This window comes from Strix uralensis, chromosome 19, assembly GCF_047716275.1.
Source record: "Strix uralensis isolate ZFMK-TIS-50842 chromosome 19, bStrUra1, whole genome shotgun sequence".
Lineage (NCBI taxonomy): Eukaryota > Metazoa > Chordata > Aves > Strigiformes > Strigidae > Strix > Strix uralensis.
The window spans coordinates 10,231,416-10,249,482 of NC_133990.1; the positions used below are offsets into that span (position 1 = coordinate 10,231,416).

Genomic DNA, 18,067 nt, shown 5'->3' on the forward strand with positions numbered 1-18,067 from the left:
AAGGAGTGCATCAGTCATCTTTTAATGCCAACTGCCTTTCATCCTGCCCTCAGAAGTATATTAATATCTGAAAGTCCTAAAAAAAAATAAAAGCAGCTATTTATCAGCAGCTCTCCTTGCTGTGGGATCAGAGGGCCCTGTTAGCATGCTGCTGGGTGAAAGCAGCACCGCTGCCTGTTAGCAGGCAGCATCACACCATGTCCTGGCCCCTGCCTGCGTGCTGGCCGGGGGGAGTTTGGGTGGTCTTACCTGCGGAGATTTTGTCTAAGTCACTGGCAACTGAATTAAAGACTGGTTTTCTTCTCCCCCTGCATCTTTATTCATCCTGTCCAGGTGTGTTTTATGAACAAATAGATACGATTTAAATCACATAATTGATATATTGCTTTGAACATAATGCAGGCTTAAGCAGCAATCAGCCTGATTGTAAGTAGCTGATACGTGTCTGGACCTCATGGAGAAAGCATTTGATGGGACTTAGGCTGGAAATGCTCGAGTTTTATTTCACAAATATCTTACATTTGGCTCAAATTAACTGAACCGCACTGTTCCACTGGTGGAAATCTGGAGTAATTCCTTTGACTTTAGATTTCTGCAGAGGTACTTGGCCCTGTACAGAGCAGCCAGGCTGCAGCCCCAGCTGAGCCAGCCCCAGCCAAGCCCTGGTGCTTGCCCTTACTCTAACACGCTGAATAGAGAGACATGATGGAAGATCACTTTTTGCCTTTGTTATCTGATCTAGCCCATGAACTGCAAGCTGCAACAATTAGCCAAACCCCAAAATATCTTTGGCATTAAAATTGGACAAAAGGAATATAAAGAAGCATTCTGTGCTGCTGACGCATTACCATTCACTACAAATCCCCATGATAAATACCAGAACTGCTTTGAATAAAAGATACTTCTGGAAACCTTCCAGCTCGCAAAATGAACTGGACCAAGTTGCAGCTATTACTCCATGTCCAGAGGCTGGGGTAGCAATCCCTGTTCTCGCCACAACTTTGAGCAGACACCTGATTTTTATCCGTTTATTTACCTTTGTTAAATCTATGGATAATTAAACTAACTAGGCTGCTCGAAGGGATAACGCAACCCCAAGGATGCATGCTCTATTAAATACAGTTTAGAGAGAAGGGATCAGTTCTGACTCCTTGCCTGGAGTTGGAAAAGGGATGTGAAAACAGCCAAGACGTGGCCAAAGCTTACTGGTGTGCTGTGGCGTGGTCTGTATTTGTGTAGAAGGGGAGGGAAGAACAGACAGCTGAAGGAGAGGGGTAGAAAGATCTAGCTTTTTTTGTTGTTCAAACTTTTCTTGTTATTTTCACAAGGTGGTTTTCATTTTTTGAAGGGTTCAGGTTGTCACCGAGTGCTTTCATTAAAATGGACACTACACTAGCTATTACCCATCGCTAATGAGACCCCTGGCTGAGTGTGTGTAGGAACAGAAAGCACTTCCTCCATTCCACTCAATTACCCTAACAAATCCCATTTTTACAGTCCAGAGTACCTCCAATTGCTAACAGCTTGGCTCTGAACGAATCTCCCCTCCCTGTTTCCAGGACAAAATAAATAAAAGTGCCTCAGCCCTGGGGTCTGGGCACTCCTGGGGTATGAGCAGCGATTCCTGCACTGTGCTTCACAGCTCCTTTTCTGAACATCTGCAGAAGAAAGCTTCAAAGGGCCCATGTGGCCACATTCCCACATGTCTGCACATCCAAGCCCAGGTGCTAGTGGGGAAATAAGGGTAATGAAAGAGCAAGGATTCGTTTTTATTTATCTGTCATTGCAAAGCATTGTGATGACATTGCACACACTGGTCTGTGGTTTTATCTTCTGGTGCTTCTATTTGGAAGAGCTGGGAAAGCCCCGTCGTGGTGGGTGAGACGTTTGCCTGGCTTCTGCTGGTTGTCTGTGCACAAGGCGCTGGCACTGAGATGTCAATTGGATTAAAGATCCTGACCTCACCTCGCAGACCTATGGACACGAACGTGACAAACCTAATCTAGAGGCTGTTACAGCTGGGATGAGGCTCCCCTTCAGCATCTGATTTTTCATGTCTTCAGTTGTCCTGCTGGCTAAGGTTTTGACAATCTGCCCTCCTGACCTTAAATGACCTTGCAGACAGTCTAAAACAGAAGTATGCGTGGCTGAGGATGCGCTGTGTCTTCAAGTAGGAATTAATTTGTGGGAGTCGGATGGCCTGTGTTCATGCAGAAGGTCAGGCTGGCCACGATGTTGCCTTCTGGCTTTATAATCTCCCATCTAATCTGTTCATGCTGAATGAGAGGTAGATGCTTGCCATTGCATTCCTGGACCAAAACTTGGGTCCCAAATGATTTCTACAGCTTTCCATGGACACGGGACTTTGCCCTTCTGCTCCCTTTATAACCTCTGACATAAGCATTCTATATTTAAAAAAATCCAAACAATAAAAACTGCACAAAAATATCCCAAAATCCTTAGAAGATTCAGGCAAGCATCTGATGAGTATCAGGAGGGACTGAGCTGATTGGAGAGGGTTATCAGTCCTCTGGGCAAGGGTTTTATTTCTCACATTTGTCCTCTTAGCTAACCCTGTGCCAGATGCAGTTACCGTGTGGAGGAAGAAGTTAGACCAAACCCTGTGATCACAGCCCTTGCCTAGCTGGCAGAGCTCCTTCCCCTGCCCAGCAGGGTCTTTTTTGGGGGAGATAATTTTATTGCAGCTTTACTGAGCACTTGGAGATATGTGTTCAGTGAAAAATTGCACCAAGTGCTTCACTTGGAAGTTTTGGGGGGTTATTTTTTTTAACAGTTCTCTCTGTGTTTTCCTCCTGGTACATTTCTGTTGTACGTTTTCCTCCTAGAGCAAAAGGGACCGCATGAAGGCGTGGGTACGGGCACATCTCCCCAACTGCTGCAAACAGAGAGACTCCTGGTCCATCTACATCTTTGCCCCTCACTCAAGGTAAGGCAGCTGTGCTCAAGCAGTGGTGGTGTGCCGGGCACGGGTGCACTCGTTGCGATGGCTCACTCTGCCCATCTATCCCAGATGGGTCTCTCTGTCAGACCACAAAACTCCCAGTCCTGGCTTCCGCACTACATCGAGGTCACACATCAAAAAGCCACTGGCTGCAGAGAGCTGCTCCGGGAGGGCATGGCCCTGGCATAGGAGCATCCAGTAGAGACCCATAGCCCAGGGCATGACAGCAGCTTTATCAAGTTCATTGTTTGCTTCATCAGTGATGTCAGTGCTCTGCAAGTTTTTCACTCGCCAGAGCATGGAGAGTTTGAAGCAAAGGGGAGAGGTGCTGCATTAATCAGAGAAATCTGAATTTGTCCTTGGCTGTACACTTACAGCAGAGGACACTCCTGGATGTCCTAAACCTGCCTCTCAGCCTGGACTTCTCTGTCCTCCCCCTTCCCTTTGTCTCTCTCCCAACACCCCCCAGAAAACACCCTCTCATCACCTGCAGGTCCCCAGCTCTGCCCTTCCCAAAGCCCAGCCGCGCTGGGGCCATCTGGGCTCCATGCTCTCCTACGTGTTCCTCTGGACATGCACCCACGCTCAGCAGGGGTTTCCTGTCTTTGAGCTGGTGGGCCCTGGACAGCATTCGAGTTCATTCATACAAAGATTAGAGAGATTTTCAGAAACAGACTTTGGGAAATGTAATACAGTATTATAAATCCTGGGTCAGTGTACAGCCATCTGTCACAATAAATAGCTTCTGTCCCTTTGTTCCGTGTGTACTCAACCCTTACGGGCTTGCTGGGAGTATTTCTTCCTTTACTTAAGCTAAACCTGAGCACTACAGACAAGGCAGGGGAGCAGATCCAAACCTGGCTGCGTGTCCAAGTTGTGGAAGCAGCTGCTCCATTTCAAGTGACCCAAAGCCCCCTGTGAACCTTACCAGGGCTTCGAATTTGTGGCCTAATTCTGTAGCTTGGATCCTTTTCTATTCATACCCGACTCTGCCCACAGCTTGCGGCTCTGCCAGGGAGGGGATTGGGAGATTGTAGCTCATCTGCTTTGCAAACAGAGCACTTGATTCCCCTGCCATGCGTCGAGCTGCTGCGTTTCTCCTCAGCCAGTCAAGCATTAATAGTTAGTCTGTGTGTCCTCTTTTTTTTTTTTTTTGTCTTTCTTGGCAGATTCCGTATGATGTGCAATAAAATCATCACACACAAGATGTTTGATCATATCGTCTTGGTGATCATTTTCCTGAACTGCATTACCATTGCCATGGAACGACCCAAAATCGAGCCTCACAGTGCTGTGAGTTTCCAAGGTTAACCTTTTCCTGTGCTCCTTGTGGAGCCAACACCCGTGGCTTGGACCCCACTGCTGTGCACTTGGTCTCACTTTCTTTCTCTTTTTTTAAATGGGAAGCTGCCAACACCCCCTGCTTATCTTTTGAATTAGGTACAGCAACTCTCCTGGTCCCTACCCAGAGTCCTTTCAAAGTACAAGAGCAGAGCTCATGACCTGCAATATATTGAATATCCCATTTCTGCAAGTACGATCAAGGTTTTAACACATGACATAAGCATGACATCTGTCTTGGTTTCCTTCCCTGATAAACCTTCAAACACTTTTCCTCTCTCAACACAATGTTCGTTTCTTCCATCTGTTCTCTATGGGCACGTATGTGTGGTGCGAAGGGAATGGGAGAAACTGTTCATTTCATACTCTTCTCTCCCCTTTGTGCATCAGCTTTGTTGTGACACAAGAAAAACTGAATTGATACACGCACAGTAATGCCATTTCCCCGAACCTTTTTGTTTTAATAGACTATGTAAGGATTTCTTAAACCAGACCCTCACACCACCAACATCTATCAATGAGAGGGGCAGAATCATCCTATTGCTCTTATTTTAGCATAGATTGTGGCTGAGAGATACACTGGGCTCTTGCTGATGTATTGCAAAAGACTGCTCATATCGCAATCGTATAGAATCCTGTTTTGTTGATGTAGGCGTGTCAGGCTGTTCATTTTTGTGGATCTTCAATGTAAGACCTTAAAACTGGAGTCTTGGCTGCTCTGTGCCTATTTTAAGCTTTCCCTAGTAGTCCTCCTTCCTGTAACAGTTTGCCCAGCGGTCCCTTGCCTAAATCCATTTTTTTTCTTTTGGTTATCATGCAGTCATAGTGCACCAGCTCACAGCTGCAAGAAGAGAGCAGGACTCTGTGCTGGCCAGTCTAGCAGGAGGAAATCACCCTGCTGTTCCCCAAATGGGGCACCCTGAGAATGTCCCTTGAAATCCCAAATGCTTCTTTGGAACCCCTTGCTGTGTCCTCTGAGAGTCAGTGTTCACCAAGGCTGGCTCCAAAAGGGACTGTAGTTACAGAGAGATGGAGGGAATGGGGTGACGTGCACGAGTCAGAGGAGTCCACAGCAAAGAGCTGTAGCATGAAAAACCAGTACTTTATATATGAGAGGAGGAGGATGAGCTGTGGTGTCCCCGGGCATTGGAAGACTACAGAGAGGAAAGGAGACAGGGACTGCTGTGAGGTTCATCAGCATCAGGTTATAACCAAAGGAACCCAAATGGGTCATCCAGGGCTGGAGCTGAGCCGGACCCCAGTCTGGGAGCAGCAGAGAGGAGAAGGGGGATGCTGAGTGGTGGGGCAGGGAGCAGGGGAGTCAGGAGTGCGCAGGCCCTGCCTGTGCTGATGGAGCTCTCATCTGGAAATCGAGTTAGTTTAGCTTGAGTTGTTTAAAATAATTGTACTTTGCTTCCCCGAGCTGTGGATTTTCTTGCTGCTTCAAGCGAGTTCTCTTTCCCTGTCCCAGTTTCAGCTGGCTTATCAGAACAGGGGATGCTGTTGCTAGCCAACACGTGCTCCCCATCACAGAGTGTGCGACATGGGCCAGGGAGATTATCCTTCAAAATAGCCACACAGTTGCCAGAGAAGAATGTAATATCCTCAGTCTTTCCTCTGTGCTATTGCTGTTTTATCTCCAGCTCCACAAGCGGGTCCCTACCCTCTTTCTCCTGCGTACTGCCTAGCCCTCTACAGCAGTCTTTTGTGTGGCAGTCAGCTAACGGCTGGAGATGTTTCCTATCACAGCTCAGGCAATCACAGTGCAGGTCTAGGACCTAATTAATTATGGACCCAGTATGGAAACAAGCTACTCTGTGGTTCCTGAGTCACTTTCAGTAAATCATGATCTGGCAAGCGAGAGAGTTGCCAAGGTGTTTTGTCTTGTTTAAATTGCATCTCATTTTGAGCGAGAGATCTGCATCTCTTACAGGACTGCTCTGTAGGGAGAGGCAGAAATAAATCCAAAATTGTTATTAGCAGAACTGGGGCTGGTTCAATTGTATGCGCACATGCATACATGCATACGCATCATCTTTCCTCCAGCCGCCGCCTTCTGCTGTCCATTTCTCAGTGCAGGCAATCAGAGATTGTTCAGGGATTAGGGAAAAGTGTAATTTATTTAATGATCATCATTAAAAAGAAAGGTTTCTGCTAACTACAGATAGGGAACCAGTCCATGGTCTCATCTGTAATCACCAGCGGCTATAGCAGAGCGGTGGCAGTGAGGACTGCATGGTCTGGTGGATAGCACAAGGGACGGGGAGATGAGACTAGTGGGCTTCGTGCCCAGGTCTAGCCTGTGGCTTTGGGCCAGTGAATCAACCTTTTGGGGGCAGGTCTCAGCTGGCGTAAACCCCCAGAGCTTCACTGGCTTTGGTGGAGCTGTGACAGGTCATGCCAGCTGCGCTTCGGCGTCCCATGGGCCCTGCTTGCCTGGCAGCACAGCCACTCTAATATTGACTTAATTTGTAGGAGAATTGGGAACTCGGTGATATTTGCACTGTGTGATGACTCCCGCAGGTGAGGGGCAGGTAGAGATTTGTCAAGCATGCTCCAAGGGGGGGAGATCTCCCTGTTTCTGCTGGGGGGCGGGGATTTGGGGGTCAAGTTGGGGAGGTTTGGGGGCAAATGGGGGGCTTTGGGGCATGTGCCGGCGGCTGCCCCTGTCCATGGTGCTGACACGCATCCGGGCACTGGCAGTGCTGAACTGTGCAGAGTGTTATTGTCTAAATATTTGGATTTTTTCCCTCTTTGCGAGCAAACAGTCCAAGACTTGTTTCAGCACAGAAGCTGGACAACAGTTAGAAACCACCCAAATATGCAGAGGGAGCTGTACAGCTGTGGAAAGCAGGCTATAAAATATTGTCTCTTATTTTCTTTTTCACAGGAACGGATTTTCCTTACGCTCTCCAACTACATCTTTACGGTTATCTTCCTGACTGAGATGACAGTTAAGGTAAATGTAGCAGGAGGATAAGTGCGCCTGTATTATATTAGTGATATTATTTTATTATGGTGGACTCTCAAAACCCCTAGGTCTACCAGCTACAAGTGAGGTGTATATTTTCCTCTTCTGAATCATATTCAAATACCTACCATATGCCTTATTCTGAGCACGTTTTTACATCAGAACAACTTCACTGAAGTTGCTCTTGATTTACACCATTATATGAGCAATGGGATGCTTCAGTTCAGCAATCCTTCCCTATTCAGCAAAGCTCCTGAGTACATGCTTAACTTCAACCATGCATGTAAGTCCCATTGTCTTCAACAACCAATTGTCCTCAACAACCTAAGCAGCTATGTGCTTTCCTGAGGAGGGAGAGACTTAAGCACGTTGAAACACTTTGTTGGATTTGAGGCAGGAGGTTCAGAAACCCATTGCTGTAAATCTCTCTTGTGTAATTCATAATCATCTCGCAGAACAATTGCTCTTTCTTTGGAAAGTTTCTCTAGTTTCTTTATTTGCAAAGCTTGCAAATGATTGCTTTGGGTCAGCAACTCTGAACCTTTACTCCAGCAGTCTGCAGGAATAAAATGTGATCAAACTTTTTATGCCAGAGCTAAACATGTTAGGAACAGTTTAGTGCAGCTATGTTTAGCTGCATTAAAAATACATCAGCTGTAAGGAACGATCTGGGATGTTTCTGCAGAGGTATTTTTACAATCCTTGCAATATAACACTTTGCTGATTTGTCTAATTAGGCTTCTATACTGGGAAGCAAATGGACTCGCAGACTTGTGTCTGTAAATAATGCATTCTCAGCAGGTTGCTAACTGGAAGAAACATATTGGATGCGATAGTTATCATTTGTTGCAACTTGGTGTCCGGGCAGGTGGTGGCACTAGGCTTGTGTTTTGGGGAGAAAGCCTACTTGAAAAGCAGCTGGAACGTGCTGGATGGGGTGCTGGTTCTCATCTCCGTCATCGACATTCTGGTCTCGATGGTGTCGGACAGTGGCACGAAAATCCTGGGGATGCTGCGGGTTTTGAGACTGCTGAGGACGCTGCGGCCCTTAAGGTAAGTGGAGGATGAGGAAGAGGATGAATGTAGGGTGTGTGTGCCAAAGAGGGAGCTGAGCCTCTCCTGCAGCATTTGTGCAAGGGAAGGGGCAGGCGAGACAAGGGCACAGCGTCTGTTGTCAGCGTTGTGCCCAGCCTCCTGCTGCTCCGCAGACAATGAGCGTCCGCAGGTCCTGCAGAGCCGCGAGGAGCTCCGGGCACTTGCTGTGTTTTGGGACCAGCCTCAAGTGCAGTAGTAAACTGATCAATGCCTCTTTTGCTCATTAAAACACACATCCCCTGCTATTTGTGTTCTCATTTGCTCTGTGTAAAGTGCAGCTTAACAGCTTCTTCTCCCTCTTTCCTTCAGGCAGTCAATGGCTTTCATAACAAAGAAGGAAATTAGTAGCAGGTGGCAGATCATTTTTAAGGAAGCAGAGACTAAACTGTTGCTTAACCTAGAATGCAAAGAAGCTTTTTTTTCCCTCAGTTCCCCATTAATTTCACAGAGACATTTACTTTGAAAATTGCCTAGACAAGATGAAAGCAATTGTCCTGCTAACTTGGTCCCCCATCTCTGGCAGCAGGCAGTATCCCATGCTCCAGGGGCAGGCACCCCACTGACAAGAACCTGCCCAAGGACCAGCCTCTTCCAAACAGGCATCTGTTTTGTCCTGTACCCCAAGGCATGAAGGTTTTACTCCATGCTAAATGCAGTCCCTCTTTAATACTATTGTTGCTGCTCTTGTTATGCAGCAGCTAATAAACCTTCCTGCTCAAAGCATCTTTGTGTGCCTGTCATATCTTACTGCTGCTTCCTTCATAAAAGGTTTGCTTTGAGTCAGGACTTTCAGGACAGAAAAATGGGATCCTGCTTCTGACAGAAGATGTTGTTTTGCTACCCTTGTTCGAATTAAAGTCTAAATAACAATGGCTGTGCCTATACATATATCTTTCAAATATTCTTAACAGCTATGAAAGACATTCTGTTAAATTGGACGATGTGTATGTTGTGCCTGGTGAGTTTTAGGACATGAGCTGCTTTTAATCATTTTTATCTGGACAGATAACGCTATTGGTGTGGTTCAGCTCCCTGACCATGTGACTAGACTGTCTTTCCTATGTGACTCCAGACTTTTTTCTGTTCATGTGTCCCCCGGCATCTCCATGTCAACTGTAGTTTCTGAGGGTAGTTTCTGCCAGATTGCTGGTTCGGTAGATCTGCTCTGCTCTTCCGTTTTGGCTGATTTTTGACCTGTGTTAAGAAAAACTACAAAATAATCTGGATAGCTCTGGGTAAAAGAAGGATTGATTTCCCATCTCTGAACTGTGGAATGCAAGTTTCTCTTTTGAGGTGGTGTAGTTAAATTGGATGTAGAGGAAGAGGCTTGGGTTGTGCTGAGCCCTGCTGGAGTCACCCGTCTGACCTAGTAAAAGCCCTGTATGCTTCTTTGTAGATCTATAGGTCTGCCTGGCCAGGACCTGGGTCTTTGTTTACTAGAGCCTTTCTCTGCAGTCACCTATGTGCATGAGTAGTCTGCAGTTATGGGGAATAATCCACTGAGTAACTGCAGGCTGGAGGAAGACCTGCCATCTGGAGCATGTGCAGGATTAGGCTCTTCCATTGCTATTCCATTCCTGTTGGCATTTGATATGTTTTCTCAAGAGAGTGTGTGAATGTTTTCAGCCAACATGCTGCTTTCTACTACAAAGGAAATGTAAAAAGACAGCAACAAGCCCATTCCCTAAATATGTTCACAATCAGTTCTATTCCCCTGTAATTAGATTTGTAGGAAATGAAAAAGCAGCCATCAAACTGGGGGCTTTTCAGTAAGTCATAAATCTCCACATGTGTAAACCCATCTGCCTCTGCGATGCACATCTGGGCTGCCCTGAGCACGCCTCTGCCCGCAGCTGCCCGCTCTGCCTTTGCCGCGGGCTGCACCGCATGGCTCGGGGATCACGTTGTCACTGCCTGGGATGTTCAGCTGGAGCAACGTGGGATGACAGCTGGGATAGGCGACCTGAGGTCTTTGCACACCGTGGCTCCAGTCCCCGTGTCAGGGTGAAGTGCCCCGTGGAGACCAAGCCAATGCTCTTCCTTTCCAGGGAGGTGTGGGGCAGAGAACAAAGCAAATGCTTCATCCCCACCACAGAGGAGCTAACCCAGCTCATTCTGTCCTCCCTCTCTGTGGGCCCTTGGGGACAGGGCTGCAGGGACGACACCCTCAGTGAGAAGCCCAGCCATGGCTGTGCATATCACACTCAACTCGAGAGCAGGGACAGCCTTCATCATCTCTGCATTGGCTTTCCTGGTTGATGGTCTGAAGGGGTTCTTGCAAGAGACCTCCCTCATTCTGTCTCTTATTTTCTCCTGTGAAAACAACCCTGTTGCTTTACACAGCACACAGAACTACACATGTTTGTGTTTTTTGCCCAGTCATTAAAATCTGGCCTGTGTGCCAATCGTGGGCTTTTGATTGCATGATTGATTATCAGCCTCCAAATTGAATCCATGAGGATTCGAGCCCAGCTTTATGACCAGAATTCCAAAAATATGTTCACACAGGAGTGACATTTAAAGATGTTTCCATGACCCTCTGATGTTTCAGCCAGTAGAGGGATTGCTTATACAATAACATTCCTTCCTAATGCGTTCAACCTGCTGTTGTTGGGATCAAGTGTTGTAGCTTAAGATACAAGAGAAATCAAATTGAAAATGTATTCAAGTTTAATGTGGATGGACTTCAGTGCTGTTTTACTCTCTACAGAGCCTGGGCTTTGACTTCCAAAGCAGATGGATAAATTATTCACTTTTCATACCATCACAGTATGAAATAGTCATTTCATAGATTCTCTTCTATCTTTCATATTATCACCTTTGCTAATTTTTTTTTTAATCTGTGGAGGAAGGTCTTCATTAATGTTGATCTGCTATTTCATCTAAGTGCTACTTCTTCTGAGAGCTCTGATCAGGCTAGCAGCCTTAATGTTAGTAAATGTGATCCAGCTGGGATGAGGCTGGCAGTGGGTTTGGAGTGTCTCACACCAGGGGTTTAACAGCATTGGGAATGCTGAGACCAGCAGAACCAGGAAGAACTTGAGGAATTAACATTTCTTCACACTGAAAGGAAGAAAATGGTCTCATTTTAGTTTCTGGGACTGGAATTGTCCTGAATGCAACCTTGGCAGGTCTACAGCTCTGGCACGCCCAGAGGGCTCCAAATCAGCTGCATCCTTCAGCGATAAATTGCAGGAGTCGTGGGTCAGATGAGTTTACAAGCCTGATACCAGCAGGACCATGGGCAATATTGATGAGGTGCGGGGATGCTGTATGTTGACATATTGGAGGTGACACTAATAATTTGGAAATGCTGAGGATTTCATTGGCACTTCTTAAGAGAGTTATCAGACTCTCAGGAGAGTGGCAGGAGTCTTTGCATGGACTTGCCTCAACGTTGGATCAGGCCCTGAGTCTGAGGCAGCTCCAAGGTCTGAAAGTTTTCATTAGTAAGAACTATTATTTTTCAAAATCTTTTCAAAGTCTTCTCTCTCTGTAGGGCTGGAAACAGCATTGGCGTGGAGCTAAACTGGTGGCAGCTTTTACCCTCATGCATTCTCATTTGAGGAATTCCCTGGTTGATCAAAACACTGAAAGCAGCCAAATGCTGCAGTTTCTCAGCCCTTTTTTTCCTCAACACACATGACTCTGCGAAGTCAGATGAGTAACCTCCTATTTTCTCTCTCTGCTGGATACCAAATAGTATCTCACAAGGGAAATCACTTTATTATTTCTAGAATAGGCTTTCTTAATAAGTGTTGGAGGAAATTATCATCTTTAGACTCTGGAGATTAAATTTCTTCCTTGTTCCCCAAAATTTAAGGATGCTCCAGTAGTTTAGACCACGGGCCTTTGATTTAGAAGACCTGACTTCAGTTCCATCCTGTGTGACAGTGGACAGAATACCTAAGTCAGGATCCTTAAAGGTTCCAAAGTACCTAATTACCATTGAAATCATTGGAAATGAGTTGCCTACATACCTCTGAGAACATGGCTTGAAGTCCTTCCATGCCTCAGTTTCCCATCTGTAGTTTTGGCAGTTGTAGTATTTCACCCAAGGCTGTGTGAGGGTATCACATGAGGGATGGCGAGGTCTTTAGACCATCTGAGGATCCAGAAGAGAGATTCAGCCTCAGACTGTCCAGGACAAGGATTGCTTTGTGCACTCAGGTGGAGTGAGAAGAGCCCTTGCCCTGCAGGCACTGCCCCTTAGGCTGGATTAACCAGCTCATTGAGCTGGGCACACTAACCTGCTGTCTGGCCTCCTCTGACAGCTGGCCTCAGCTCAGCTCTCAGCCTCAATGCAGGTACAACATGGCAGCAGCAGCGTAGCTGCCCCAGAGAAGACCTCAGCCTGGGCTAATTCACGTGGGCAGTTTTGGCAGCCCACACCGACCAGTCTCCACGCTGCCATGGCTGCATGGGGTCCACACTGACCCCTGGGGCATCTCACCTTTGAGCAGCCTTCTGGTCCCTGAGCCATCTCACCGCTCAGCTTATTCCCTAAAATAATGCAGATCTGAGCATCAGGAAAGCCGAGGTGTCCAAAATAGGGAGTGACAGCAGCTACATGGAAGAGACACCCAGTGTGAGGAATAGCAGCATCTGCCTTTTGTGTTTCATGGGTAAGGGAGTGGATAAAAATACCACCATCTGTTTCTTCTTTGAAATGATAATTGATGAGTTACCCTTGACATTTTGAGTAAATATTTAACCAGAAGAAAAGGAAATAATTTTTAGCTTTTCAAGATACTGTTTAAAGCCAACAAATTTTGAAAGACCTTGTGCCCAAGCACTGAGCACTGCGGTTTGCTAAACCTGTTGGCTCGGGGGCAGGAGAGGGTTGGTGCAGGCTTGGCTGTGGTCCCAGCTAAGGCCATGCATGTTGGGTATGTGGATGTGTCCATGGGGATATCTGCTGGGAGTACCATGGCCGGAAGGGGAAGAGAGGAGGAGAACTTGGATCCTCTCCAGGCAACAAAACACCAGCGGTGCTTCAGGTGGTGCAGTCAGACTTGGGATGTAATGGGAGAGGCAGTGAGAGGACTCTCATGGCAAAAGAGAGAACCAGGCAGAAACAAGAAAATGGGAAAGTTTGTGACACTTTTGAGGGCCAAGTGTTCAAAGGCGTCACCAGCCAGTACCCAGAAGCACACAGGCGCTTCCCTCTGACTTACACAGCAGACAGTTGTTTCTGCCTTGGGAAAGCACAGTTTCTATGGCATCATTACAAATTGATTTACAGCGCAAGTGAAACGCTTTAATTCCAGTTGACATCAAGAGGAGGGAGGCATGCAACCTCTTCAGATGCCTTTCTCTGTCCCCCAGCTCTCCACTTGCAGGTCTGTGAGCCTGAATACCTTGTTCATCTTGCCCAGCATGGTGAGATGGCTTCTCTAAATCACACAAGCCTGTCCTTTCATTGTAGCGTTGTCTTTGAGAGTATAGCACAGTTTCTCCTTTTTTTTTTTTTTCCTACCTGCTTCAGTCATGATGTCCACATTATTCTTCCCCAACCTTCCCATATGATCTAATCCTCTGATATGAAATTCTGAGCGGTACCAGACAGAGAGGAGCTACAGAAATAAGGTTAGGTGCCTGTGGGCCTGCTGGTGAAGCTTCACCTGAAGGACACTGCTGGTTCAGCAGCTGAGGTTGTACAGCGGGTATAAAGCAGAGACTGTGGTGGCACTGAGGGGTAGCTCAGGACTCTGTACACAGCAGCACTGTAAAGGCATGTACAGACTCTTTTTTTTATGGTGAGGGTGGTGAAACACTGGACCAAGTTGCCTAGAGAGGTGGTAGATGCCCCATTCTGGAAAAATTCAAGGTTAGGCTGGACAGGGCTCTGAGCAACCTGATCTAGTTGAAGGTGTCCCTGCTCACTGCAGGGGGTTGGACTGGATGTCCTTTAAAGGTCCTTTCTAACCCAAGCCATTTGATGATTCTATAATCACTACAGATGTGCAGGCAGCTGTGTAAGTGTGGCTGCTCCATTTCACAGACTGAGACAGGGAAATCAAGAGCCTTGCCTAAATCTATGCAGGAATGGACACTGGGAGGCCCTCTCTCTGCAGTCCTGAACAGGCTACAGGTGTGTGTTTGTGGATGGCCCAAACCAACAGGTTGGATCCTGGAGAAGGTGTGATCAAGGCTGGAAACCTAGAGAGCTCTTTGGACTGAATGATAGGAAAAGAAAAATGCCAAGGCTTGAATATATTACAGTGAATGATAACTGGAAGATGCTATTCAGCAAACAGATCAAGAATAGGTAATGAGTTAGATTAAAACTATCATTCCAAGTTTGAAAGATATGGGACTGGCCTATATATCTTGCTTTCCTAGTTCTTTCTCTAGTGACTTTTCTGGCCTGGCTCTTTATATGTGTCTCCTCCTCCTCTTCTTTTATGCAAAGCTGTATGTGTAGGCAGAGACTCCTTTCCCTCAAACACTTCCATAATCTCACAGGTCAGTCTTCCAGAACTGCTTCTTCCATCATGATTTTTGAGTTACTTGCCATTCTAAAAAATTCCCTAATGCTGATTTCTTCACATCTTCTATATTGATAGGAGGCAGAATCAGGCACGAACAGGACTAACAGAGCTTTTGTGGTTACTTGCCCCACAGAGTCATTAGTCGAGCCCAAGGACTGAAGCTGGTGGTGGAGACTCTCATGTCATCCCTGAAGCCCATTGGGAACATCGTGGTCATCTGCTGTGCCTTTTTCATAATCTTTGGGATCCTGGGGGTTCAGGTAAGTCCCTGTCAGCCTCAGCACCTAACCTAAAAGTGTAATGAGCCCCAGATGGACCCACATACCAATGGGCACACTGTAAGCCTTTCTGAAACTTGAACCAATGGGCTGTTTGGCCTTCTTGGGGAACGCTCCTCGCTCCTAGTGAAGTGGAAGCAATTTCCCATTATTGGTCAGCCATTAAAACCTCATTAACAATTACAACCTAACAGTGGCCCAGCATGACGCATTCCTAGCCATAGCTGAAGGAGCAATGGTTAGAGCCAGTTAGTGTGGTTGGTTTTGCCTGTCTCTGGTTCTATCAAGGTTCTCTGCCCAGCTCTAGAAACGTGTGTTGGTTTTGAATCCATAACTTTCCATAGTTAACAGCCTGGAGTGACTCAAACCTAAGGGATTATGTGCCTTTTGGTCCCCACCCCAGCAGCACAGCATGGCCTTTCTACTGCTCTCAAGACACATTTATTCCTGACTTCCAAGTCACTCGAGATGTTGAACTTTCTTGAAGCTTCCCTGTTGCATGCAGTGATACAAAAACCAACATGGTGACCCCTCAAAGGCACAGAGTGGGCTTTCTTCGTCCTTTCCCCACCACAAGGACTTCTGCTCTGCCTGCAGTGGGACATGAATCAAGATATATCTCCACTTTCTTCCCCTGGCCACAGCACAGAAAGGTCAGGCCTGAGGCATGGCATGTACTAGTAGAAAAACTCTGCTCAGGGAAACTGTTAAATCCCATTCCTGTTCCATCTGGGAGATAACATGGGGACATCTCCCCTCCACCTTTTCTAGGTATAAACCCATGGGGAAATAGAAACTCTCAAAGCTGAAATTGTTGGTTTGTAAACTCCAGAGAGACCTTGACCTGGAGATTCATTCAGATTCTGACAGTTTTTATAACTGAAATCTTGCAGAAATAGAGATTTCTGAATCTGCTTTCTGCCAGCTCTGCTGGCAATATCCTCAGTCCCAGGAGTGCAGGAACCCGGAGGGGAAAGTGGCAGAGTTTCCAATGCAATTGGTTTCTCATTACCTGGGAAGAAGAGATTGTTTCATATAAATATTCTGACATAACATTTCTTTCTGAAGTTTATCTGATCTGTCACAGCCAGCTTTGGAAAGCAGCTGTGTTTGGCTTTGTTTTGGAAAGGTGTCTTATATAATATTTTATACTAATATACTGTTTAAGTAATAAATACAGCATTGAAAATAAACAGAGAAGAAAATCATGCCATCCATAACCACCTCAGCAGCTAGATTGGCTTAGCATTACAGTACAACAACATCCATCCATTGTACTAAACAGATTCATAAAACTAAGCATATCCCATAAAACAATATAAAACTCAGACACAGGAAAATTTATGCCAAACAACAAAACTTGCAGTATGCTCTTTGAATTTCTTCCCTGCTTATCGTGATTGCTTTCCCTAGTGACTTGCAGTCTTACTTTAAATTGTCATGACTATTGATGTGCCTAAGTGGTAGATACAAGCAAGACTGATCCTGTATTCAGGATGCAAAATTCTCAGTTAATATTTATGTCTAATTAGGTGCAAGATGAGGGCCATAGCTATTTTCTATAAAAAGATGATATCTCAAAGTTACAGTTGGTTTTCTCACGTAAATATCAACTGGGAATCAAAGCAGAGGTTTTTAATGCTATTAAAATCCAGATGTCCACATTTCTCAGGGTGTTTCCTCTTAGCAAGACTGGTTCGGTTGTAGAGCTTGCCCACATGTGAATAGTCATTCATAAGACACAAGAAATGGATAGGTAAAACAAGTACAGAAGGACACACTGGGCCTTTCACTTTCGGAAGTGCTAAAATCTGAAGCACTAACAGGGATCAACAGTTTTGCAAATTGGGCTTTGCATTTTCAAAGCCTGTTAGTAGCTATGTAGCTTTCAAAGCCTGCTCCCATCTGAGTGGCATTACAGTCCAGCTCCTGGAGAAGTTATATTTATAGAACAATATATTAAAAACAGTTGTTTACCTTCCTGCTTAATTAAAACTTTTCTCTGTGAAGGCTATATCTCCCCAGTCTGCCTTACCCTGGATAGTGTTTCTCCATGGAAAGATCAGGGAATACTTCTCTTGCATCCAGAAGTTTTATGACTGCATTGAGTGGTGATTAATTTTGCATGCCTGGAGAGCATCCTTCTGCTGTTGATTTCTGAAGGAAACCCATGGAGTAATGCGTGGGTTTATCTTGTTCGCTATTATTTCTACTGATATTTGTCTAGAACAACAGATCAAAACCCGTCAGCGTCTTTTCTCTGCATACCCACGTGGTGTTTTAAGGAGCCTGGAGCGTAGGCTGCCATTTTCCCCCAAAACAGTAATGTCAATAGCTTCTGTCAGCAAATAAAACCAGATTTGTTGGATGTCTCCTGGTCTGTGATACCATCCATGCTGCTAGCATCGATCACCCTGTCTGAAGCAGTGATCATCCTCTGCCACTCTGTTCTGTCATGGGAAGCACCAGGTCTAGAATTAAGCACGTGGAAGCTCATGTTCCTCACGCAGGTGTAAAACAGGAGCTGACTCCCCAGGATTTGTATCACTCCTGGCTTACACCAAAGGAAATAAGCTCAGGATCAGGTACCCAGCACCAGCTGGGCTTGGCTCCTTAAGCTCTGCACAAGGAATATTTTCAGAGACCCCTGCACGGCCTGCAGAGCCTAATGATGGCTGGAGAACAGCATTCAGGATCAGAGACCGAAGCTGGACTGATTCAAGCACTCTTGATTCAGCAAGAGCCCAATGTCACTCACAGCAGGTTGGCTCCTCTCTGACATGTCCCCTTGTGACCTGTAAGAGCAGAGCTTAGTCCATCACTGCACCTCTTCAGTGCCACCTTTTCTCTGCTGACAGAGGGACCCCGTTACACTTAATTTGTCGGTGGCTCTTGAAACCAGCATCGTTAACTGGGCTGAGAGTCA

The 18,067-nt window shown here is 46.1% G+C and overlaps 1 protein-coding gene across 14 annotated transcripts in view; it reads left to right on the plus strand.

Moving 5' to 3' along the window:
- The window catches only part of CACNA1G (calcium voltage-gated channel subunit alpha1 G), a 149,839-nt gene that overhangs the window by 94,377 nt on the left and 37,395 nt on the right, over positions 1-18,067 (plus strand). For all 14 annotated transcript variants that reach the window (XM_074888963.1, XM_074888962.1, XM_074888948.1 and 11 more), the window contains 5 exons: positions 2,847-2,947; positions 4,132-4,255; positions 7,194-7,262; positions 8,143-8,327; positions 14,997-15,123. In XM_074888963.1, coding sequence (XP_074745064.1) covers positions 2,847-2,947; positions 4,132-4,255; positions 7,194-7,262; positions 8,143-8,327; positions 14,997-15,123 — 606 coding nt within the window. The remainder of the gene's footprint in view (positions 1-2,846; positions 2,948-4,131; positions 4,256-7,193; positions 7,263-8,142; positions 8,328-14,996; positions 15,124-18,067) is intronic.